Source organism: Lepidochelys kempii, chromosome 5 (assembly GCF_965140285.1).
Source record: "Lepidochelys kempii isolate rLepKem1 chromosome 5, rLepKem1.hap1, whole genome shotgun sequence".
Lineage (NCBI taxonomy): Eukaryota > Metazoa > Chordata > Testudines > Cheloniidae > Lepidochelys > Lepidochelys kempii.
In genome coordinates, this window is record NC_136384.1 from 14,410,221 (window position 1) to 14,436,580 (window position 26,360).

General features: G+C 45.3%; 1 protein-coding gene across 1 annotated transcript; it reads right to left on the reverse strand.

Moving 5' to 3' along the window:
- Positions 1-1,396: 1,396 nt before the first annotated feature.
- Positions 1,397-17,565, reverse strand: ZBTB7C (zinc finger and BTB domain containing 7C). Its single transcript, XM_073346157.2, has 2 exons — positions 16,375-17,565; positions 1,397-3,718 (listed from the first exon to the last, which is right to left on the reverse strand). The coding sequence occupies exons 1-2, from the start codon at positions 17,553-17,555 to the stop codon at positions 3,082-3,084; spliced, it is 1,818 nt and encodes a 605-aa protein (XP_073202258.1). The 5' UTR covers positions 17,556-17,565; the 3' UTR covers positions 1,397-3,081.
- Between the last annotated feature and the right edge of the window lie 8,795 nt (positions 17,566-26,360).

Here is a 26,360-nt window from a genome sequence, read left to right on the forward strand (position 1 = left end):
GGGCTTAGCACTTATCCTTTCATTTGATTAATTGAACATGTAGCTACTCAAACATCTGGTGTCTCAAGGTGACTTACCTGGGGCTCTACCAGGTGGATAGAGTTGTTGTTTTCAGGCTTCTGGACTTTTCTAAAAAATTGAGAGCTATGTCGTTCTTCAACTGTGACAAGAATAATAGGCCCTGAAGTCAACGGGGCTACACAAGTGCTTAAAATTAGGCATATGCTTAAGTACCTCTAGTATCTGGGCCATAATTAAAAATGATGAGAAGAGGAAGAAGATGCCACCTCACTAGGGTGACCAGATGTCCCAATTTTATTGGGACTGTCCCGATATTAGGGGCTTTGTCTTATATATGCAACTATATTACCTTTCTCCCATCTCCTCAGCCCCGAAAAAAAAAGTGTCCCACTTTTCCACACTTGTTATCTGGTCACCCTACACCTCACCAGTAGCTCAGAGAGAATGTGGCCATCTCTAGTTCCTTCCAGGCAAAAGGCCTGAATCTGATCTCACACCAGTTGAAATCAGAAGGGATTCCCTTGCAACTAATAGAGTTATACTGCTATAAATGCTATCAGCCTCAGACTCTCAGGGAGCAGCTGAAAAGAACATCATTGACAGTCACGGCTGACATGCAGTTCATGATTAGGAGAGCAAGGCTGAGTTATGGAAGGGTTATGGAGAATGCACAGTGAGATGCTCCCTCCAATATTTCACACACACATGCACACCTCTATATATACCTGTGGCCCAACATCACCGCACAACATTGAAATGTAAAGAAACTGCAAGGCAGAAATAGAGTCTGTTATATTCCTTCCACCATGAAATGATCTCAGCCAGCTACATACAACCAAAATGAGCTCATTCAGGAAAATCAACCTTAACTTCTTATCGTAATAATAACAACAATGGTTTCCGTTAACCATAAACATTGCAGCTAGACAATTAAATACGGAGCGAATATTTTACAAAAAGCCTTTGGAAATTGCCAAATTTGTATATTCTGCAAACAAATTGGCATTTAAATGTTGTTGTAAAAACTTGCCATTGGTTGGACTTCTGGAACTGTTTGGCTTTCCAATGTTTGCCCTCACACAAGAACCAAGTCCTGCTCATAATTTAAGAGACTCAATTAATACTGTTTAATAAGTATGTAAAAGTAGCTTGTCTTTTTTAAAAATGTATAGGTTCAACAAAAGTTAAGGATGATTGTCCCATGATTAACTAAGGCAAACTTGTTTGGGTATCTTTTTTTCCTTTCTTTTTTTTTTTGTACATAAAGCAATCACATAAAAATAGTTATAAATAGAAAATGTCCAAAGTGTTTTTCTGCACAAACAGGAAAAAAAATTAAAAACCAAAAACAAAATTAAAAACAAAAACACACCTTGCTTCAAGTTCTTGTAGATTATACAGTACTCAGCATCTTTGGATACTTTACATGACTCCAAATTGTAGACAAAAACACCTGAAATAACCAGTTGTCTGTAAAATGTAGTTTGTATAAGAAGTTGGTACATATACAAAAAAAAGTTTGATGCAGTTTTAAAAAGTTCTCTTTCCAGTCCTCACTTTTCATTGCACACAGGGTCTCTGTGAATTTATTTTTGTGGGGCAGGAGGAAGCTAGAATCAGGCCGTTCATCAGGATCATTCTTTTATATGTGTTCTCAAAGCAGAAAGGAATTATTTATGCTCAAAGTGCTTCTTGACAAAGGGAATCATATGTGAGAGCGACTTCGAAGAGGGTGCTCATTTTGTCCTGTGGATGTAGCAACGTCAGTGGTCCGGTAGAGAAACCCTCCTTGAATTGTGACTGAAGAGCAGTACCTTTAATGGATGAACTGAAATTAAAAAAAAAAAGAAACTATGGTCCTCTGGTTCTCTTTGATTCTGCTGAAACCAAAAGATAACAGTAAAAAATAGAGAGAGCATGCCATAGTTTTTAAAATTTACATTTTTGAGCCTTCATTAAACTGAAAACCAGTCTCTGTATTGGCATCAAACTAACTGCAGGTCACATCAGTAGACTGTTTGTTAAAAAGTTACCCCCATTGTTTAAAAGGGGAAAATAGAAGCACATTGCTATCAAAGCCTTCTTTCAGTGGAGTATCTCATATTTTATGTTGTAAGCCCTATATTTCTGAGCTGACAAATGCTGAAGAAGTATGATTTCTACTAGCACTCAGTGGCAGTCGTGTTTTGTGGACTCTTTAGTATAATAATTTTCAATCAGGATCCCCTGAGCAATATCCAAATCCTTTTCCCAGATGATCCTATACAGCAGGGTCTTTGTATGCTCAGCATTTTGTCAAGGGATTCTGACATGTGACATATTTGCTAGTAATTAGTAATGACCCTAGGCCAGATCCTCAGCTGCAATAAATCAGCATAGCTGCCAAAAGCAGCATTCATTTGCACCAGCTAAGAATCTGGCCCATGTCGAGGCCCTTTCAGACTGTTTTGGTCATTTGATTACGGGGTTAAAAAACCAAGGAATTTAGAAGTGGCAAAAAAATGGTTTGCCATCTTCACTGATGTCCAGCTAACCATCTGGTATCACGAACGGAGAGCAATGGAAATCTCCTTCGGAAGCACTGTCTTGACCTCCAAACTAAGGCAAATGATGTTTTCAGAAGCATTCAAAAGACGAGCCATCTGCATCCTGGAGCTTGACCCTTTCCACTCCCTCAAAACTGGATTCCAAGAACTAAGGGGAGGCTCTACTGCTGGGAGGAGACAAGCTTGTCATCTCTTATGCCAAGGGTCCTACAAATGGTCTAAAAGGACACCCCTAGCAGATTGTGCTGGTGGAGTCACTGACAAACTCAACCTACATTTCCTAGTACAATCACAGAACAATACCCAACAGCAGCACCTCATTCAGAAGAATGTCCATTGTCTGCTCGGGTGTGGCTCTGCCTACCATCCTACTGCACCGTCTAGATTCACATGGGTGACCAATTGTTTCTTTGGAGTGAGATGATGAGAGACAGCAGGTGAGAATCAGAGAGAGTCGTTCACTCTTTAAGAATGGTACAGAACGTACCACACCCAATGCATGGGTAGAACTGGTTTAGTTGCTAGCCTCAGAAATTGGGGCCACATGGTTTAGTCCAGGCAGTCCATTGAATCCTGTGCTCCAAGGGTCAGGGAGAGGGAAGTATGGCCGTGCCGAGATGTTCTCGTTATGGCCCAGGGCAAAGGCAAAGATGCCCCTGTTCCTTTCCATGTCCAGGTGCGTCCTCCCAAACAGCTTCATTTGGGTTTCTTCGAACTGGCTCTCTAGATCTTGCAGGTTTAGAGCGTTCTTGGCCCCACTCATGAAGTGCTTGTGGCTGGGGCCTGGAAGGCACATGGCCGTGGTGCCAAGATGGCTGCTCATTTCCTCCAGAGTCGGAGGCATCATGAAGCCTTTCTCATCTGGCTGGCCATTCTGTGTGAACAGCAAGCTGGCTGCCCTCCAGGCTGCGGGCTTGCGCCCCCTCCTGGGCCTGGATATTCGACAGCTCTGCCGCTTGATGTGGCGGTGGAGGTGGTCGGAGCGAGTGAAGCTCTTGTAGCAGAATTCACACTGGTAAGGCCGGACACCCGTGTGAATGCGCATGTGGTTTTTTAGGTCGTAGTTGTGCACGAATTTGGCATTGCAGTGTATGCAGAGGTATGGCCTTTCTCCCGTGTGTTTCCGCATGTGGATTTTTAGCTTGTCCTGCCTGAAAAACAAACGTCACAGCCACCTGTTATCACTTGAGCATAGACACTTCAAGGGGTGCTGTCACATTAACCCCCCATGTAGCCTTTATTTTTTTTAAATATACATAATATTAAAAAGGCCAGTGCCAGGGAGGAAGAATGGTCTTGTGGTTATGGTATGAGACTGGAACTCAGATCCTAGCTCTGCCATCAACTTCCTCTTGACCGTGAGCAAGTCACTTAATCTCTTTCTACCTATTTCCCCATCTGTAAACTGGGGATACTCATGCTTCTCTACCACCCCAGGATATTGTCAGGAGAGATACTTGGGAGGCACTAAGGCCCAGACCTCAAAGGTATGCAGGCACCTAATGCCCACTGATTTCAATGGGAGTTTAACACCTATATACCTTTGAGGATTTGGGCCTAAGACAAAGTGATGAAGGGTGACATAAGTAGCCGGAGAGGTAGGTTAAAATTCATCCCTACCTAGAACTAATCCACCCACCTACTTGCTACAGATAACGTGAGTTGGTGTTTCCACTCCACACTCTCACTTTCCAGGCTGGAGATCATTTGGCTCCAACTCTGTATCCAAAATGTTGTGATACGTGCAAGTCTCTTGGGTTATTTGACAATCAACCTTTAACATTAAATGCTAAAGGAGGAAACAAATTAAATAAGACCCATTTCTACAATGATGGATCCAAGAAATCACCCAGCATTTAATGACCAGGCTGAGGGACAGCAGGGGAAGAGTGATATTTATGTAATTACAAATTTAAAAAAAAATAAATTAGCAGATCTGCATACGTATATCAGGTGCTTTGGGGCTGGACTCCCTCCCCCTAGCCATGGCATGTTGCTGATCCTCGCTTGTCAGCTGTTCACAGAGGTAGTTACAGTCTCTGCCTTGGACAGCACCTACCACCCAAACCTGGTGAGACGAGCTGCACAGTTTTCTGGGAAAAAACATGGCAACATTGTCTGCTCTGGAAGGGTGAACTTTCACCCATCTACAGAAGGTCAGACCGGCTGTGGCTCCAACAGGCAGGGTATGTAGCTATGGAGAAGACACTCAGGGTCTCCACGACCTGCATACCTTGGACTTGAGCCTATGCCAGCTCTGCATAGGCCACCATAGAGAGGCCATTTGGGGAGGAGCAAAGGCATGGCCATTGGGTCCATGCTTAGTGAGAATCAATGGCCACAACCCACATCTATGGGTATGGACTTTTCCAGCACTGGAGTTGGAAAAACCCCAGGCCCTGCCAGTGGGTCAGGTTTTGTTCCACCCCAATCCCGGCACTGCTCCCTCATGCGAACCCCATTCACTCAGGCTTTCTGTAGGCTGGTGTACAGATGTAAGATGCACGCCCAGGCTCCCTAAGGAAGGCATTCTGCTGAGGCTCAGCAGAGGTGTAGTGGGGAAGGCTAGGGACGGAGCCATGACACATCAGAGCAGATCTGAGCCCTTAGCATGGAGTGGTAGTAAACTCTACCTAGTTCTATCTCCTCCCAACTTCCCAAATAGCCTCTACTGAGCAGCATCAGGAGGACACATCCGTGGCAGCATGGGTCCTGCAGCAGTAGTCCTGTAACCAGGGGACACAAGAGGTGCAGCTGTCCATGCATCTCTGCCCAGGAGGGGGCGAGCAGGAAAAGCAGATATTTAACTTTCTGAGCTGACACCCCAGCTACAGTCCATAAGGCACAGCACGTAGTGACATGGCAGACAGCCACTGACATGGCTCCAGTGGTATCCAAGGCACCGATCACCTTGGGATCTAAGCCCCAATGACGGCATTGCCACAAATGAGGCGGCCATGTAAGATCCCTGACCTGACCGCCTCTTATTCCAATGGACATAGATAGCATGGTGCACATTGGTATCTGGGAGTGGTGGGCCAAGCTTCCCTACAGCACAAGAGCTTATCTCCATGGGAAATGTTTCCAGTGATGGCCATATAATGATATCAGTATGGTTAAACAGCTGTAGCTATATGGTATAACTCGCCGTGTGGGTGTGTTATAATGGAATAGGAGTGCCCGCATGGGGGCAGGGGGTGCATTACACTGGTATAGTTCTACCAATTTAAATATAGCTTTCCTGTATAGATGAGCCCTAAGGTCCATCCTAACAAACACGCCGACCATGCTCACTTCTATTTGACGAAAGGGAAGATCCCATAACACCAGCTACACCGGGCCCCTTCGGCACAGCTGCTTTCAGCTCCGTGCAGGCTTCAGGAAGCTCCATCTAATGGCATCCACAGAACCATCTGCTCGCTAACCCACAAGACCAACGAGACAGTTAGCCTCTGGCTCCAGCAGGGGGCAGTACAGAGCCACACCACCACAGGGACAAGCTCAGGGGGGACGGGGCGCCTGCTTCTTCCAATGCAGCTGGCCTGCTCCATGGACTGGTGCCATGGCCCTGCCGCCTCCCTGCCCCCTTCAGGGCAGACGGATGAGGGAAGTCCCCTGAGGTCAGGGACTGCAACTGTCCCAGGTCCTTGGGCAGGTGATGCAACGGGGTGGGGAGAATTTCCTTGTGTTGCACCCATGTCAAAACCCAGCCCAAGGAACTCAAGCAGTAGAATTTTAGCTGGGAACAATTTTCAAACTCCCTTTATCCAGAGCATGTAGTGCTGGCGAAAGGCGGCAGATTTGCTGCCCTGGCAACTGAGGCTGTCTCTAGCTACAAAGGAGGCGTAACACAGGCAGATTTCTCCCTACTGCCCCCACTGATCTACATCAACCACGGCACGATGGAGAGCTTCCGTACCCCTGCCAGCGGTGCCGGGTAATGCCAATGGCACACAGCTTCTGGGCCCAGTCCTGGGAAATGCTGAACACCTTCTGAGAGACGCTGGGAGCCTTCACCTCCCATTGACTTCAGCTCCCTCCCATTGACTTCAGGCCCTTTCAAAGGGACTTTCCCTGGCTAGTGTGGTGATAATGCTTGCATATTGCTACGTGTGTGCCCCAGGTTCAAATCCTGCTCCTGATTTTTCTCTTCCCGGGCTAGCTGTGGCTAAGAGCTCTGAGAAGGGAGTGTGCTCCCCAGAGGCAGGCTACTGTATTGATCACCAGCAACCACTGGGGCAGATTCGGGGCGGCTCACAAGTCAGTGGGCTCCCATGGGGGCAGGGACTGCTTCTTCCTGGTGCCCCTAGGGGCAAAAATCAAACTAAAGGGGGGAGGGGGACCCCAGAGCAAATGGCCCCCAGGTCCTTTGCTCTGGCTAGCTGGGCTGGCCAAGCTTGCAGCAGATCACATGCATCTTTTTAAAGGGTGCAGTGCTCTGTCCCCCTTTAGTGGTGGCTGGGCCACATATAGATTGAGCCTGCTGCAGCCTTAGCTAACAGAGTCTTTGAGTTCAAGAAGTAGAGGCTTTAAAATCCCACAGTCCCAGGTTCAATCCCCCTAGGGCTCTCTAGCACTGCACATGCAACAGATGAGAGGTTTGGCTCTGCCCCATTACCACCGACTCTGTCTATGAAATTCTGCCTTTCCCTTGCTGTTCCAAAGTGTACTTTGCACTTATTGTTTTCTAGTTATTTCATGTTCTTCTAAAAGCTGCACAATCACACCCTTCTACTTTCAGATCCTGCATCTGGTCCCCTACGCAGTCAAAAGAAATTGTTTGACAAAAATGCAAGCAAAAAATTAAATAATTTCCTATCATCAAAACCAGAGATTAACATCCACTGGGAAATAGGATGACCTTCATGAGACTGGAGAGACAAAGGGGGTGAGGTAATATCTTTTACTGGACCAACCTCTGTTGGTGAGAGAGACAAGCTTTCGAGCCACTGTCAAAAGCTTGTCTCTCTCACTAACAGAAGTTAGTCCAGTAAAAGATATTATCTCACCCAGCTTGTCTGTCTAATATCGTCGGAACAACATGGCTACAACTACATTTGGTGAGATTGGCATTGCTGATTAGTGCATTTTGGTGAAATATAATTTGGTGCTAAATCTTCCCTTTCTGTTATACACCCAATGACCATGAGGTGTCACACGAGCTTGCTTTTAAATATGGTGTTTCAACTTGTTAAGATTTTGAGATCGTTGCAGAATATGGATAGGTACATTTTACACTAGTTAGTTGTTTATAGTAACATCCCAGGGACTTATACAAAGATTTACAGTTTGGCACATACACTATCTAAATTAAAGGGATATTGTGCAGCTCCAAATTTAGATTTTGGTGAAGATTTTTAAAAGCACCTATTGGATTTAGTAGCCAAATAACATTTATTTCTAAAATAAATATTTTTTGGAAAAGTCTAAGACCAGTAGAAATGTTTCGATGAGTTTTTAAAAAATCCAATTGATTTTTTCAAAAAAATGAACATTCTCCTACGGTGTTTGCAAATCTCAACATTGCAGCATAGCTCGAGATCCTAAAAAGTGAAAATGCCTAGCCAATTTCAATTGTCCAGAATGAAGAGAAAGGCAGAAAGGAAACAAACTGCATAATAGCAGAAAGTAAATCTGATTTCTGAAATCCCTTCAGTTTTATTTATCTAAAATGTTTGTAACATGACTAAGATTTAAATTATATTTATATATGCACACAAAGAAACTACATTAAAAGAACATTGTTAAGGCTGCAAAGTCAAGCACTCAGAAAGTTAGGAAATGCCAGAATTAAGGTTGGGTGAGGTAAGAGAGTAATTGATAGCAGTGACTGAAAGAAAAGGAGTACTTGTGGCACCTTAGAGACTAACCAATTTATCTGAGCATAAGCTTTCGTGAGCTACAGCTCACTTCATCGGATGCATACTGTGGAAAATACGGAAGATATTTTTATACACACAAACCATGAAAAAATGGGTGTTTATCACTACAAAAGGTTTCCTCTCCCCCCACCCTACTCTCCTGCTGGTAATAGCTTATCTAAAGTGATCGCTCTCCTTACAATGTGTATGATAATCAAGGCGGGCCATTTCCAGTACTGGAAATGGCCCACCTTGATTATCATACACATTGTAAGGAGAGCGATCACTTTAGATAGCTATTACCAACAGGAGAGTGGGTTTGTTGGGGGGGTGAGGGGGGACCCTGGATTTGTGCTAGAAATGGCCCACCTTGATTATCATACACATTGTAAGCAGAGCGATCACTTTACATAAGCTATTACCAGCAGGAGAGTAGGATGGGGGGGAGAGAAAACCTTTTATAGTGATAAACACCCATTTTTTCATGGTTTGTGTGTATAAAAACATCTTCCATATTTTCCACAGTATGCATCCGATGAAGTGAGCTGTAGTTCACGAAAGCTCATGCTCAGATAAATTGGTTAGTCTCTAAGGTGCCACAAGTCCTCCTGTTCTTTTTGCGAATACAGACTAACACGGCTGCTACTCTGAAACCAGTGACTGACAGGGGCGTCATTTCAGAAAAATTCCTAGGGGGAGGGAGGGGACAAAGTTATGTCAACGTATAGAACATGATATGTGATTATATTATATCTTGCAAAGTGTGGGGGAGGGGGTGGGGGGCACAAAAAGCAGAGCATATAGACCAAAGTCAGGGGCAAACCAACACTACTTTTGCCCTAGCAAGTGAGGCCCCTGGTAGTCAGTTGTCATCCTCACGTGGGTCAGCACTAGAGGGGTATGGCTTCTTTGCCAGTGGGTTTCACAGATATTTGCTGACAGCAGAAGAATGGTAACACTCAGGAATCTTGGGTTCTGTTACACTCTCTGGAGGGGAGTGTGTTCTAGTGGGCACAGAATCTTCTGCCCATTCCCCCCTAAAGGTGACCACTTCTGCCTAGTCCCCTCCAACATGTCCCTGTCGCAGTCCTGTTCACCCCCCACCCCAGTTGCTTGTCCTAGTCCCATTCTCTAAACCTAGCCAGTCCCACTCTCCACTCCTCAGGCTTCTCATCCGAGGCCCATTCTCTTTGCCCAGCCAGGCTAGCCTCACCCTGGGGGGGAAGGACAGCTCAGTGGTTTGAGCATTGGCCTGTTAAACCCAGGGTTGTGAGTTCAAGCCTTGAGGGGGCCATTTAGGGGTTTAGGGCAAAAATTGGGGATTGGTCCTGCTTTGAGCAGGGGGTTGGACAAGATGACCTGAGGTCCCTTCCAACCCTGATATTCTATGATTCACCCCTCTGGACTCCCTATCTCTGTCTCACCCCTACTCCCAGTCTCCTTGCCAAGCCATTCCCAGCTTCCCCCACCCCTGTAAACCCATAGCTCCTTGTGTCCAGCGTCTTTGTCCAGCTAGTTTCAGTCTCCCCCTCCCTGTCCCTCATCTGATCTCTCCTCCTCCCACATTTTCCATCCCTACTGGGTCCCTGTGCCAATCTCCTTCCTTAGGCTTCTCATTCAATCTCAGTATTCTCCTCCACAAATCCTTGACTGAGTGTCTCTGCCCATCAAATGCCAGTTCTCTCCCCACACCCCAGCTCTTCCTCACATCTGTCTTCCCCCCGACCCCACACTGGTTCTCAGCCCCAGTCTCCTTGACTAGTCAGTCCCAGTTCCCTCCATCCCAACTCCCCGTCCATTTCCCTCTCCTCTTCCCTCCCATCAGCCTCCAGTCATAGCATAGGTGCTGATTCTGTGGGTGCTCCGGGGTTGGAGCACACACGGGGAAAAAAAGGGGGTGCTCAACACCCACCAGCAGCCCCACTGATCAGGTCCCCCCACTCCTGCAGTGTCTTCCGCCCACTGCGATCAGCTGTTCAGTGGCATATAGGAGGCACTGTGGGGGAGGGGGAGGGGCGAGGGCAGGGTGTGCTCAGGGGAGGGGACAGAGCAGGGGCAGGAAGAGGCTTTGCAGGGATGGGGCCTTGGGGGAAGGGGTGAAGTGGGGGCCTTGGGAGGAGCAGGGAAGTGGAATGCGGGCGCATATGCATCATAGTTTCTCTTCTACCTCTTGTTTTCTTGTCCTAATCTACTCCCCCACCTTCCCTGCAGGGCCAGCCAGCTCTTATCTCATCTGCATTTGAACCTGGCAGCCTCCTCCTCTGCCTAGGCCTAGCAGAGGGGTCACTGAGAGCACAGGAAAGACAGGCTCCCTGCTCTCAGTTCATATGCCCAGCCCTTGCACCGCCCAGAGCTGCAGTTACAGGCATAGTCCTGCTCCACTGTGGTGGATGGACTCTTTGGGAAATTTAGCTGCTAAAATCTAAGTCTCTACTGATTATGCACGAACTGTGATTTTTCAAAGGCTTATAGCTTGACCAAATTTGGGTGGATTTTCATGGGGAAGGTAAAACGCATATGCCTGACACAAAGGCGGCCGCCCTGCCAAATTTCAAGTCCCTCCTCCAAAAAAAAGGCCATCAGAATTTTTTAAAATGGGCAAAACAATGTATTGTTCCCTCCCAGCCTCGTTCTCAGAAACAGCTGGACCATTTTGGCTGAAATTTTTCAAAGCCGCCTGAGGCAGACACCCGGCATGGAAAATTTCACCTCAAGTGGTTAAAGATTTGCAAAGTTATAAACAACTGAAAATGGGGTCCTATAATGGGAAGTATCAGGCAACCTTAACAAGCTACAGCATACCAATTAGGTTCAGTTGTCACCGATACTTTTACAATACAATATAATTTAAAAACAATATAATTAAAAAAATATTATAGTAATATAATTTTTAACCTACCGGGATCCCTTTTCTTGACAGACACTTTGGGTGCCAGAATTGTATATTATAGATACAGACACAACTGATTCAGACCATTACGAACAACTGTCAGTAAGATACAGTCTGCACATGCCTCTACAATGTGAGTTACAGGAGTATTCTATGGATAGCTGTTAATAGAAGCCAGTGTGTTATACAGCAGGAGGGTTTTACTGGCTTGTTTTTCTATTTTTTAATAAAAATTATCAGCTTACTTTTTTTTTTTCTTTTTAAAGCACTTTCAGGTGATTTGGAAGCATCAGGAGATGCATAAATGTAACTTACGGAACCCTTGGATCTTACCTTTCTTATCCACCCTCTCTCTCTTTGGTTTGTCACACTCACTGAATGCACCCTGTTTCAAAAGAGACCCCACTCCTGCACAGACTTATCCAAGTGTTTGCCTTTGAAAGTCCCCTTTAAGTCAATGGGAACACTCGGTGTGTAAAGTTAAGCACGAGTCTTTGAAGAACTGAGTATTTAAATTATAAAATCTTTGGGGCAGAAAGGTGTCTATCTGGGGGTGTATACAGCACCTCGCACACAAGGGCCATGATACTGATTAGGACCTTGTTTGCTACCACAACACCAATAATAACAACAAATTAAAAAAGGGAGTCATTCTGGCTTGAAGACCCTCTCCTTGAGAACTGTGGACCTGGCTGGGACCAACATGGCTACAATGCAGTGAACAGGACAGCTAACACATTGTCAGTTTTCTCTAGTCCTCCAAACCTTCAAAAATCAGACTAGAGTCTAAGCAATCTTCATTTAAAACAACAACAACAACAAAGTCCTATTAAATTAGCCCTGTTTCTTGCAATCAGATTTACACAGGAACAAGAGTTCACAGATCCAGCTGCAGAATGGGGGCCTTAATCTATTCTTTAGCTGGAGGGGATTCCCGGAGTTCTGCAGTGTTCCCAGAGCACTGCAGCAACACTTGGCAGATGTTTGCTCAGGAATTCTTCCATGGGCATCACAACCACTCTAGTCTGGGTTTAAAAACTAATCACAACTAATCAACATTAAACCAATATTACAGTAAAAACATACCTGGCCTTCTTTGTAACAGACAACCCTTCCCCCTGCGCATTAAAGCTATTTCAAACCCTTTACAAAAATCTCAAGGTTTTTAAATGCCCACTTTGTTCAGGTTTCAGAGTAACAGCCGTGTTAGTCTGTATTCGCAAAAAGAAAAGGAGGACTTGTGGCACCTTAGAGATTAACCAATTTATTTGAGCATGAGCTTTTGTGAGCTACAGCTCACTTCATCGGATGCATACCGTGGAAACATCGGTATCCACAGTATGCATCCAATGAAGTGAGCTGTAGCTCACGAAAGCTCATGCTCAAATAAATTGGTTAGTCTCTAAGGTGCCACTTTGTTCAGTGTATCAGAGAGGGGAAAAAAGGCTTTCGTGTTGTGTGATTAGATGGTATGATCTCAGGGGGGCAGATCCTGCAAAAACGTAGGCATGCAAACTTTACTCAACCAAATAGCAGTCAATGGCGGTAAAGTTACATAACTGCATAATTCTAGGCAGGATTAGGGCTTTAGTTTTGCTTGACTTTCTTTGCTACCCATTTTCTAGCTTCTGCTTCTTTGGTATGAATTTAGAAATCATGTAATATAGACTATCTGATGTGTGAAAGCAGAATGTGTAATACAGTACCCTTATACTGCAGTGGTACAAAATCAGAACCATTCATCCAATCCTCTTTGAACTCTGAAGTTTGGATAACTGGGTCCTGGATCAGAACCACCTGTGGTGGTGGTTATACAAAACCAAACCAGTCTCTGTTTTGTCCATCTCCGGATTTAATATCTTCTCAATTGTCTATATTATTGCACACAATATGACATAAGAAAACACTTAAGGCCCAAGTCCTGAGTTCAGTGGGAGTGGTACACCCAGAGGGTATTCAGAATCAAGCCCTTCCTGCCCAAATTGAAATCTGCCCTTCATCGTCAAATAGACAGGTGAGATTTTTAAAAGTACTTGGCCCTGGCCTAATTCTGCTCCCATTGCAGTTGGTGGAAAGCATCCTGCATTGGCCTAACTCTGTTTCTGTTCTATGTTCTTCTATGAGAGCAAAGTCAGATCAAAGCTGAGCACTTTTGAAAATCTCACCCCACAACTTCTGGAAAAGCTATATCCATATTCAAGTGAGTTTGGAAGGAGCTAATATAAATACACGTGCAGCATGCAGTACACTGGGACGTGGAATTGGCTGAGCCCTCTAATTGCTACCACAATATAAATGATTAATAACAATAAAGAGACCATTAAGTGTCATTTCTCATTTTACGGGAATTGCTTGCTAAAGGGACAAATTCTGTCTCAGCTGTACGCTCAGCTCCCACTGAAGTCAATGGGGACCACATGTGCATCCCAGATCAGAATTTGTTCCAGAATGTTTTTCTAATGTAGCATCTTCTCCATGAACAAAGTCCCCTGGATGGCACATAAGCTGCCACAAGCTACAGCATACCAATTATGTTCAGTTAACAATTATACTCTTATAGCTGGTTGCAGATAGATATGAGTTTTGGGAGAGGACTGGAAGGAGACACAGATAGGCAATGCAATATGGAGCTTCTTACTGGCAGGCTGTTGGTTCAACCTGCAGTATGACCTAGTGGTCAGAGCACTATACTGGGATGCAGAACCCTTAGCTTCTATTCCCTAGTCTGCTCCTGGACAGCCTCTGCTTCCCTATCTGTAAAATGGGGATAATGATATTGACCATCGTTGTAAAGTGCTTTGAGATCTATGGTTTGTACAGCACCTAGCACAATGGGGTCCTGGTCCATGACTGGGGCTCCTAGGTGCTATGATCACATAAATAATATGGACGAAAAATGCTATATAAGAGCAAGGTATGTCTGATGGTGCGTGTGAAGTGTGTCTGTGGTCTTAGCTACTTTCCCTATGGACAGTTATCCGCAGCACCAGTGCAACCACACCTGGTGGTAATGGGCATTAACGGCAGTGGCCTCAACAGAGAGGCTGCCAAACACTGCATGGGCATGAAAACGAAAACAGTCCCTACAGGTCAGGGGTGAGGCATACTTGCAGGGCAGGTTGGGAAGTTTGTACTATTGCTCCCTATTATGTAGCTAAATGGAAGTTGTATGTGTCCAGTGCAAACAATATGGCGTTTTTCAATAGCACTTACATGTAAATAGGGGTGGGGCGAGAGCAACAGTAGGAACAAATTGCCTGCAGTCATTAATTAACACAGGCAATCGGCCTTTCCCTTTAAACATCAGGGTTAGCCAGATCACGTTGTCTACACTGGCCTGCGGTACAATGTGCAACATATTAGAATGCGATATCAGCTGTGTTAATGTAGCATGGCAGGGACATTTATTTTCAGGTCAAATCCCCATCATCTGCATAGACTGCATTTGAACATTATCACAGGGACAAAGGAAGAAAAGGCAGGCTGAGTGCTGATGCACCCCAGGTATCTGCCCATTGTCAGGCGGTCTGCTCTTCCGACTGTTCATGTTATTTTCAACAGCTCGCTCCCCCAAGCCTAACAGGGCTTTCTCTCCCTCACAGCCAGAAGCTGAAATACCATGCTCTTGTCAGAAATCTTTATTATTGTAAAGATTCTACTTGTTAGATATTAATTATACTCAGCAAGAACAGATCCAGGAATCTGTTTTTCTCTGCTCGTGGATTTAATTGGCCAAGCTTTTCAGAGACGAGCTGCATGGCGCTGCATCAGAGATCTGTGTCGCTGACTTAGAGCACAATGGGCCTAATCCATGCTCATTTATATCCTCCCAGGGCCCTGCTGAAGTCAATGGAGGTGCAAAGGGTGTAAACCAGCACAGAATTTGGACCCAGGCTTGCTGATTTCATCCTTGTCTCCACTGGGAACATGCACCCTGTTAGAAAACCTGGTAACTAACATGTTATTAGAGAGAGAAGGTGGGTGCTCTTCTTCAGGTCTGGGAAGAAGAAGTCTGTCTGTGTAGCTCGAAAGCTTGCTGTTCCACCAACAAAAAGTTGGTCCAGTAAAAGATATTACTTCACTCACCTTGGCTCTCTAATATCCTGGGACCAACACGGCTACAACAAGACAGAAAACAATGTTATAATTAGCATGTTCTCAGCCTTAGTATGGACAAGGACAGTTGTGTTTAAACAGGTGGTAGCTGGTTGTGGTCCACACCCAGTCCACAACCATGTTTAATCCGGTGCTAGTTAATGTGCTTTCTAACACAATGCATAGACAAGGCTTGCCAATGAACTACAAGAAAATAGAGTCCTGATCCAAATTCCACTAAGTCAACAGAAAGACTCCCATTGATTTCAGTGAGTTTTGAATCAGCCCCTAGATTATCTAGATAGCCAAAAACATTTTAGCCAGAAACATCCATTGATTTGTTTCACCGGTCTTGGTCACACACCTTTTTCTGCAGTGCTTCCACAGTGGATTCCACATTGGTAAACAATGACCAGCTGGAAAATGTTACATACCTTTATTTACACTCTTGTCTGGTTAGTAGCTATCTGGATAATTGACAGGCTGTCAGTTACATCACTATCTGAATAAATAAGGATAATAAAAGCATGCCCGGTATGCAATGAATGACATGGCATGACCAGTTTCCTTCCTAACATAGCACTGTAACACAGCTATCCCATACTGCCTGGGCTAGGATAGACGATCCAAAACCCATTAAAATCAATGGGAGTCTTTCCATTGACTTCAATGGGCTTTGGGTCAGGCCCCTATTTCCTTGATATTCACTTTACTCTTAAGTGGAAGGAGACATTGCTTAAATGCCTATGTCTCCATGGAGTAGCTTCACTGAGATCTTTCTCGTTGTCCACTAAGGCCCTAACCTGCCACAGGCTCACGCATAGTAAGTGATCTCTATAAATAGCATTTATGGTTAGCAACCTGTATTGCTGGATTCAGTAAATCCATCAATGCTTTATTAGGGCACCATCCCCCTTTTGTAGCTGCATTGCTAAATCCAACAGTAATAACTCATGCACACCTGGTAAAGCGAACTTCACAGATAGTGCACATGTATGGCTTTTCTCCTGTGTGGGTTCTCATGTGCCGTGGCAGCTTCCCTGCCCCCATGATGACTTTGTTACAGATTGGACACTGCTGAGATGCCTTGGGCTTTATCTTCCTTTCTTCCTCCAGGGGCCATGGAGGAAACACTCCTCCCAGGTGGGTGGCACTTAGAAAATTGAGATAAGCGCTATAGTCGTTCTCTGCCTTAATGTGCCCTAGGTGACCTCCTGGATTGCCAGCAAACATGTCCTTGAAGAAGTCATTAGGGAAAGGAGCCGGAGGGAGCTCCTCCTTCTCCTCCTCCTTAATCTTCCTCTTTTTGATCACCAGGTCCAAAGGGCCATTGTCCACTTGCTGCTCTTCTAGCTGGGAAAAGGAACTGAAATTTCCATGCCACAGGTGGGGAAAGAAGCCTGGTGTGAAGGGAGATAGGGCTGGCCTCCTTTCTGGAATGTTCGTTTTAGGGTACAAATTTTCCCTTAGTAATGACTCGATGGAAAAGTCTCGTATCATGCCCAAGTGGCCGGCAGAGCTATGGGCTGGGTAATGGTGTGGGAAGTCTCTAGGTGCTTCTGTGTATGTTTCTTCGGTAAGGTCAGACTTTGAAGGGCTTTGGTGACAGCTTACTTCTTGGACATCTGTGAGGTTCTCCTGATTCACAAAATCTTCCACTTCCTCCTCCTCCTCCTCCTCTTCATCATCATCATCTTCTTCGTCATCATCGTCATCTTCATCCTCTTTATCATCTTCCTCTTCAGCTTCTCTGTCAGGCTCCATGATTTCAAGGCATACATTGATAATGCACTGGATCTCCAGCATCTTGGCTGCGTTGAGGATGTGCTTGACGTTTGAGGTGGTGATGGTGAGGGTTGAAGTGTAGGCAAACTCTAGGATAGCAGAAAGTGCTTCAGGCTTGACAAAGTCAATCTCGTAAACATAGGGCTGGTCTGTTAAAGTGCCAGTAGTGAAGAGTTTTTTAAAGTACTTGCTGCAGGCTGCAAGGACAGACCTGTGGGTCCTGTACTCCTGGTCCTGGACAATGAGGATGACATCACAGAGTAGACCATCGTGCCGCTGTTCATTTAAACCGCAAAGGACTTCACTGCTGTGATTTGGGAATGGGATCCCAATAAGATCTTCAATGCCATTGGCCATATTCTCATTTAGAGCCCTAGAACAAAATACAGACAGCAAGGAATTAGAGAGTAGGTCTCTGAGTATCAGTAAAGCTGACTGTGCCATGGTCACCTCTTATCTCAAACACTGTAACCTTCTTCTCTCCTGCTTCCCTATTTCTTACTTCTCCTCTTTCCAAAATGCTGCTCACAAAATCCACTGCTCCCTACACATTATGGAGCTATGTGAGATTCAAGCTCCTCAAAGCCTTCCATGATGTCTTCTCCACCTCCCCCTGTGCTCTCCACTTCCTTCTCTCAGTCTTCTCTCCCTTTGTCCCCTCTTTCCACTCTCAGTTTCAGGTCTGCACTCAGGCTGTTCCCTATGCCTGGGACAGCTTCCCGTTTCTTATCCCCATTTGCCCTCTTTCCTCCTCCACATCCCTCCAGGAATCCTTTCCCACTGATTTCTCCCCAGTGATGTCTCCCACATCCTCCCAGACCCAATTTATTGCCCGTGTTTGCGTTGCCTGAATTACATGCTAAGCTCTTTGTGTTTTGCGAGGCACTATGACTATGTACATCACTATCTGAATAAATAAGAATAATAAAAGCGTGCCCGGTATGCCATGAATGACATGGCATGACCAGTTTCCTTCCTAACATGCAGTGTTATTAGCGCTGTAACACAGCTATCCCATATTGCCTTGGCATAGGATAGACGATCCAAGGGACATACACATGGAGAGCAAACAACAGCATGTTTGGGATGTCCTACTGAACAAAGAGCTAGGAGGACTGGCCAACTGGCTAAGCAGCAAACCCAGTTAAGTGATCCCATCACCTACAGTGCTTACAAAGGTGAGGCCTGGTTAGCTGCCATCATCAGTAACTGAGTATTAGCCATGTGGTTTGTGGGCACTGACCATGTTTAGAACCAACTGTGCAAAGAACTGGGGTCAAAGTTGCGGCATGGATGTACGGGGGTCTAACACTTACGGCTTTGCCTCTTTGATGCAATGGTTGTATCGCTCACATTTATCTCCAAGAGTATTACCAAATCCACTCTGCTACCGTTCAAAGGCCCCCACCCGTGCAGCTTGTGCTTCAAAAGGGGATTCGGAAGAAAAAAGCCTACACCCAAAACCGAAAACCTGATATTAATGGGTTCCTCCGAGTGTTATCTGTCAGATGTTTCCTCTTTTAAACGGTTCCAAAAGAGCCTCCACTTCCGATATCCCAGAAAACAGGAGACATTTCCTCCAGCTGGCTAGGGATATAGTAACACTGTCACATGCAGAAGAGACTTCTAAAACAACCAGACTCATGTTGAATCTATTAACCCCTTGGAAACTCCAGAGACACACAAAGAGAGAGCGTTAATGCTGTTTCATCCCCAAGGCCCCAACCTTGCAGTCCTCACTCAGGCAATACTCCCACTGCACAGTTACCAGTTACCACTGCACAGTTACCCATTTTCTATGGGTAATTTTCCAAAGAAGCACAGGCAGGGGAGGACAATCGGGGGGACGGCTAACCCACTCCCCTGATGCTGGAAGGCCATAGACATGCTGGTGGCTTGGAGGTTTCCCACCCAGCCTGCACTGGCTCCTCATGTTGCTGGATTTCTCCTGCAACCTGTTCCCCACGCCCTTGTCTCTTCTCCTCCATCCAGCCTCGAGATCTCTCTTCTTGCTTCCCCACATTCTATTCCCCCCACCGCTTCCTCATAATTCCCCCCTTTAGCTCTCTGATAGGCTGAGCACCTCTTCAGCTGCCATGTGGAGTACTAGGGTCCCTGCTGGCTGCCACTCCAACCCAGGACAGCACCTCCTGCTCCTGGGGTCATATAGCTGAGAGGGTGGGGCTGTGGCTGGCTGAAGGTGGTTAGCCAGGGGTAGCGGGGGGGGGGGGGGAATCGGCCATCAGAGCAGCAGCTGGGTCGCCTCCTTCTCCTCACTCTCCCAGGATGTTGGCTTGAATTGGTTAGCAAACCCCTGGTCAAACCAAACCTGTTGGCTTTTCCTGAGGAAGGACAGCTGGATCTGACCACCCTAAACGTTGACCAAACGTTGCTTTTTGGGATGGGAAAGCATCGGTGTGAACCCAGGGATCAGACTTTCCAGCGTGTCTCCCTCTGGGCAGGGGAATTCTCATGCAATGCTGCTTTCCTCCTCCCACCCAGGGAAGATCAATAACCAGCTGAGACCTTGTAGTTATCTCTCCCCTCCTTGCCCACCCCCATGCCCAACAAGCCATTGTTTGGTGGTTACTATGTGGGAGCTGGCAAGCCAAGGCCTTGGGAAAACGATGACATCGCTTCTCAGCACAAAAACAGCTGCCTCGGGACTACCTCCAGCCCTAAGTCACTTTTTAGCGCAAGCCAGCCTGCTCTCCAAGGCCTGTTTTAGAGCAGGCAAATCCCCCACGTCCTCGAGAACTCTTGTTTATATGCAGGGCTGTTCTTTCTACATGAAACAAAAGCCATTGCAGAAAACGGTCAGCCCGTGTGAAAGCACGGCCAGTTAGGAGAGTGCTATACTCTCACGGCAAAAATCTATAGCCATGTAGCACTTCACTCTTGTCACCATACTGTGGCCTCTTGGTGACAGTGGGGATAGAACTGAGTTCCTTCTGCCTCAAAACCGTAGGCCCCTTCCACTTGAGCTACAGGAAAACCTCTTTCACCGCACAGACTAGCACTGATGACATGAGTAGCAGGGAGTGGTGCACATGCACCAGCTCGTTACGGTGCAGTGCTGACTCATCTTCCCTCCCGCAATCCCAAAGGGCTTTAAATGCATCAGTGAACTGGGACACAGAACACTGCTACCATTGTCCCCATTTTACAGACAGGGAAACTGAGGGACAGTGAGCGTGACTGCCCTAAGCCAGTAACTTTTTGTCAGAGCTGGAAATAAAATCCAGGTTACCTGGTTTCTGGTTAATAGACTTTACTGCCAGATGGGACAATTATGATAATTTAATCTGACCCTGTGCGTCACACAGGCTGCAGAACCTCTCACAGGAATTTCCGCGTCAGCCCCATAACTTCTGTTTGAGCTACAGCACCTCTTTTAGAAGATATCCAGTCTTGATTTAAAGGCTGAAAGTGATGGTTGTAACACACTGGCTTGTATGTATGACTGAGTGAATGATTTTGCTCTGAAGAGGCTGGCCAAAAAGAGAAAACAGGACCTAATACTACAAGTAGCTACAAGAGGCTTTGGTTAGCTCAAGTGACTGAAGCTCATGTTTTAGATCTGAAGAATAAGGGTTCTCATCCGAGATCCCTTGATATGTGTCTGATCCAGCCTGATCCATGTCTGTTGTTTGCAAATTGATTCGTTACACAGTTTTGGGCTTAACTATGTTCGGCTAACTAACTTTCCTCACAATTAACCCAACAGATCCCATATGACATGCTACAAAATAGCCGTTCAAAGTAGCCATTAAAAAAAAGTAAATCCGCCAAGTCATCCAAGCAGGTGTAAGATAGTAAATAGCTTTTAAGGTGGCTGCAAAGAGATGACTTCCTTCTCAGGTATTTGCATCCTAATAACAGTTATAGGGAATGACATTTCCTTTGCCCCATTATCTTTTAACGTTTTGTTTTAAAGAAATACCATCATCTTAAAAATTACATTTGTCTAATGTTTTTTAACCTACAATTGATAACCAGCAAGATCACTGTAACGGAGAGAGATTGGAAGAACATATATCAGGTTGTTTCTGCGGTGTATTTCACAGCACTCTGTGTGTAGTCAATCTCACTGTATCTCCTGGACAGTCAATCAGTTTTCCCTATTTGTGCAGGTCTTTCATGTAGCAGTAAGGAAGAGAGAGAAACAATTCAAAGATAGGGGAAATGTGATTGTAAAACTATAACAGTTAGCAGGGGGATGGAGGGACAGATGTTGTACCAGAAACTACTTATAACTCACTTTTTGGAAAGAGACTAGATTTCATTTACTTTAACTCTGCATTTCTCTCAAGCTTCATTCTGTTTCTGCTTTACCAAAAGCATGCAGGAAAGCTGATAACATTTCAGGATCCTGGCAGAGTTGAAGGGGAGCCATGTAATTTAAATTTTAAAAATGTATGTAAGTTTGTAGAAAGGGCACTCTTATCCAGCTTGGTAGTTTGACAGCTGTGCAGTTCTGCACTGCTATACAGGACACCAATCCTAGAAATGACCTTAAGATTCTCATGCCCCGGGGGGAACTGACACAAGCTGGAAGAGTTCTGAAGTTGACGCTTTCAGCTAAACGCTTTCCTTCCTAAAGCTCCCCTCCTATTCCCGCCTCTTTCACCCCCACCCCAATTAAAGGGTGTTTTCTCCAAGAATAACAGATCCAAAAATAGAATCAGCAGCCTCAGCACGTATTCCAAACGATGAATGCCACCCCTTTAAAGAAATGAAAGCGTGCACACACAAAGGAAGTGGGAGAGTGAGAGACCAAAAACTGATTACATGGAGTTTAACAGAAAAATACATTTTATAATAGAAAATTATAGCATTGTAAAAATAGTGGGTAGGCCGCCTAAAATGACTGCATTCCAATTAAGCTCTGAGTGATATCTCCAAATACTCTATTTATGAGAGTGCTCAATACTCATTCATCATTTTATTACAAGAAAAGCTCAGCTTCTAAAAGCATAATTCTATAATGATAACATGTTGCATGTACAGGACTAAATTTTCTCCCTGGTGTAAACAGGTGGATTGCCATCCAGGGAGCCCTGGGCCCTGAAGAATGGCTTGTATTAAAAAGGGTCTGACTCCATTGGGAGCACTCATATGAGTCAGGGCTGGGCTCTATAGTACCCAAATCTCAAAAGTAATAATACATTCAATGTTCACCTTAGCACCTATAGATGCTTCACAAACTGATTTCTGGCTGAAAGATTTCTCCTGCAAGAATGCAAGTGACTTGGAATAAAGGAAGCTAAGGGGCTGCAGGCAATTTCAGACAACTGTGGGATGAGAACCAGCATCACTTCACTAACAGGCAGTATGGTTAATGGTTAGTGCACTGGGACTCAGGAGACCTGGGCTCTGTTCCTCACTCTGCACTGACTGTCTGTCTGACGTTGGGGAGGTCACTTAGGCCCCAATCCTCCCATGGGAGTTAGGCACCTAAGCACCTATGAGGATCTGGGCCTTAGGCCAAAAGTGGCCAATTTGATGGCAGCTGCAGGGGCTCTGAAAATCAGGCCACTTATGTAGATGCTTCATGGATCAAAGGCATAGCCATGTCTGAAAATAGGGCCCTTACTCTATATGCCCCAGTTAAACTAATTTCCCTAACTATACTATGGGGTGAATAATACCGTTCCATCTTTGTAAAGCGCATTATGATCCTCAGCTGGAAGGTACTAACCAAGTGTTTATTTTATACTAGATACAGGGTTTGTAAAGGCAACTTAGCAGAAGCCATAATATCTACTGTGGCTAACTGCATTTGTGGTACACTGTACTTTACTGTTCCCAAGGTGTCAGTGTGCATTAGAAGTGATGCAAAGAAGCTTCATCTCCAAGCAAGGTCAGTAGTAATGCTCCCATGGGCAGGACGCTGAATGCCAGGCAGGCCTTCAATCTTCCCTGGCTGTCAAGGTACCTTTCCCCACTTCTGCTCCACAGTCCAGGCCTCTCCAAAAGCAAAGTCTGCTGCGTCAGAGCCCAGCATTCATAGTGGCTGGGGGGATTTTTTAATTCTGATTTAAGAGGGAGCAGGGTGGGGACTACCTGACCCATTTGTGAAATTGCTACCATCAGCAATTTCTGGTCCGTTTGATCTGGCTTGGGTCTGAAATTCAAGTCTGCGATGGGAAACCCCACAGGCCATTAATCTGCTGAGACACCCACTGCCCCCAGGTTTCAAAGCATTCCAAATGAGGCGGACTTTGGCTCGGGAACCTCCTGCACCCCCTTCAGAGCAATAGCAGTCAAAGCCCCCCACCCTGCCACACAAACACAGGCAGAGCTGGCAGCGAAGGCTAGCGATTGTCTCTCCTTTCAGCACGCAGAACTCCAGCCAAGCCACTGATTGTAACCTGCCCTAGCCACGCCCTAGAAGCTATATTTGTGAAAGCGCAGCCAAGCCCATGTCTTGGCTCCGACGATCACAGCTTTGCAGTCTACTCTTTAAAAGATTTTCTTTTGGTCATTTGCTTCCCACTCCTCCTTTTAACTTTTGACTCTCCACTGTAAATTATGCCATAGAGAAAACAAGAATGCAGAAAAAAGAGACCTCAGAGTGAGAGAGAGAGAGAGAGAAATGCCCATTTAGCATTTGGATCATTTAAAAAGAAATAATACAAATTATGTCAGAATGCACTAATGTTAATATTAGACAACAGGAATGTTTCTTCCCTACCGAGGCAGTAGTGGTACAAATGGTCTGGACTCTGAGAGGTGAAATGAAAGTCTAGGTTATTCTGCAGAGTCTGCCAAATAGGTGATAATGAGACATCCCACTTGTGTTCTTCAAGATTGTACATTCATCGTTAATGGTACCTGGTAAATCATGGACGACTAAATTGCTCAGTGCTGTGAAAGGGTACTTGGAACTGGTCCGTTTCCTTAGTTATGTTAAGAAGATTTATTTTCCTTCAAGGAGGCTGAGCAATGAACTGGCTAGTGTGTTTGAGTATAATGCCCTCTAATGGATGGAATCGGCATTGATCACCCATGTCTCATAAGCCCTATACAGCTAATAAAAGTAAAAATAACTGTGGGGGGGTCTCATTGAGGTCAAGTGATCAGAGGCTATGTTAGAAGCAGGAGGATGTGAGTTCTATCCCTGCTACCACCAAGAGCTTCAGAGTGGCTCTGATATGCAAAAGTCATAGAATCATAGAATATCAGGGTTGGAAGGGACCCCAGAAGGTCATCTAGTCCAACCCCCTGCTCAAAGCAGAACCAATTCCCAGTTAAATCATCCCAGCCAGGGCTTTGTCAAGCCTGACCTTAAAAACCTCTAAGGAAGGAGATTCTACCACCTCCCTAGGTAATGCATTCCAGTGTTTCACCACCCTCTTAGTGAAAAAGTTTTTCCTAATATCCAATCTAAACCTTCCCCACTGCAACTTGAGACCATTACTCCTCGTTCTGTCATCTGCTACCATTGAGAACAGTCTAGAGCCATCCTCTTTGGAACCCCCTTTCAGGTAGTTGAAAGCAGCTATCAAATCCCCCCTCAGTCCTAGGTAGTCCTAGGTAGCTGTTGGTTTGTTCTGCTCTGTCAGAATTCAAACCTTCCTCTGAATTGTCCCAAAGCTTGGGGTGTTGACATGCAGGGCTTTGGGTTGTTCCCTCAAAGTTCAGTGCTGAGTTGCTTTGGGCTAATCGGCAGGATGTATCCATCTTCAGTAGCACTCTAGCACCAGGCCAGGCCACTGCTCCGAAAGTGGAGCTGTGAAAATGACAATAACTGACTACGAGCAGCTCTGTGTGACTAACTCTGTGTGAGCGGCATACAGGCTAAACAGCACCACTTCAGCATTCTCCTCTGTTATCTTCTCCGCCATCTTCACCATCTCTGGGGGACTACACCCTGGGAAGCCAGACACTAGGCAGAGATAAAAGGCTGCCAGGAGGAATTCAAATACAATGCACAGCATGTGTTACAGCAAAAAGCTGCAGCAATGGCTTGGCTTGGCTCAGGAGCACCGTCAAGGCTGGCAGACTTCACATGAGACTCTTCATCCATGTGCCATGTCTTGTGAGCCCTGCATCCCTCCACTTTGCCTGTCCGGTCCAACCCTAGAAGCAGGCAGTGTATAAAAAGAGTACACAGAATCCCCATGTGTTCATGCCCACAATAGCTGAGCCCCATCTCAAAAAATATATATCGGAATTGGAAAAGGTTCAGAAAAGGGCAACAAAAACAATTAGGGGTATGGAACGGCTCCCGTATGAGGAGAGATTAATAAGACTGGGACTTTTCAGCTTGGAAAAGAGATGGCTAAGGGGAGATATGATTGAGGTCTATAAAATCATGACTGGTGCAGAGAAAGTAGATAAGGAAGTGTTGTTTACTACTTCTCATAACACGAGAACTAGGGGTCACCAAATGAAATTAATAGGCAGCAGGCTTAAAACAAATAAAAGGAAGTATTTCTTCATACAACGCACAGTCAACTTGTGGAACTCCTTGCCAGAGGATGTTGTGAAGGCCAAGACCATAACAGGGTTCAAAAAAGAACTAGATAAATTCCTGGAGGATAGGTCCATCAATGGCTATTAGCCAGGATGGGCATGAATGGTGTCCCTAGTCTCTGTTTGCCAGTAGCTGGGAATGAGTGACAGGGGATGGATCACTTGATGATTACCTGTTCTGTTCATTCCCTCTGGGGCACCTGGCATTGGCCACTGTCGGAAGACAGGATACTGGGCTAGATGGTCTGACCCAGTAGGGCCATTCTTATGTTCTTCTGATTGGGGGACTGTATTCATTTTTTATTTATAAAATGCATCTATCTGTCTATCTTCATACTTGCCCAAATTCTGCCTCTCTAGCCATCCATCCAGTCTAGGCAGGGCAGGTTCAGTATTGAATCTCTAATGCTGTCCCTTTAAATACACAATGCTTAAAACTCCAACTGCCTGACTCTTTGGTGGAAGCTTGCAATTTTCAAACGTAATTGCATGCTTGCATGTAATATTATTATAATACAGAGCATTTTATTTGCAAAAACAATTGTCCAAGAATTCCCTTTTCCAAATTTATATTTCCTGGCTTCTTGTTTGCTATAATTTTACCCCTCAGATCCTGTGAGTGCTGACAGCTGTTTAGTTCTGGGAGCATTTTTTTTTGAGAAGACGGCAATTAGATAGAAA

Bases quoted from the DNA above. Each gene is read 5' to 3' on its own strand.
- ZBTB7C (XM_073346157.2), bottom strand. From the start codon at position 17,555: ATGGCCAATGGCATTGAAGATCTTATTGGGATCCCATTCCCAAATCAC. The intron at 3,719-16,374 runs GTGTGCATGAGT...TTTGTTTTTCAG, and splicing joins TGTGAAGTTCGCTTTACCAG to GCAGGACAAGCTAAAAATCC.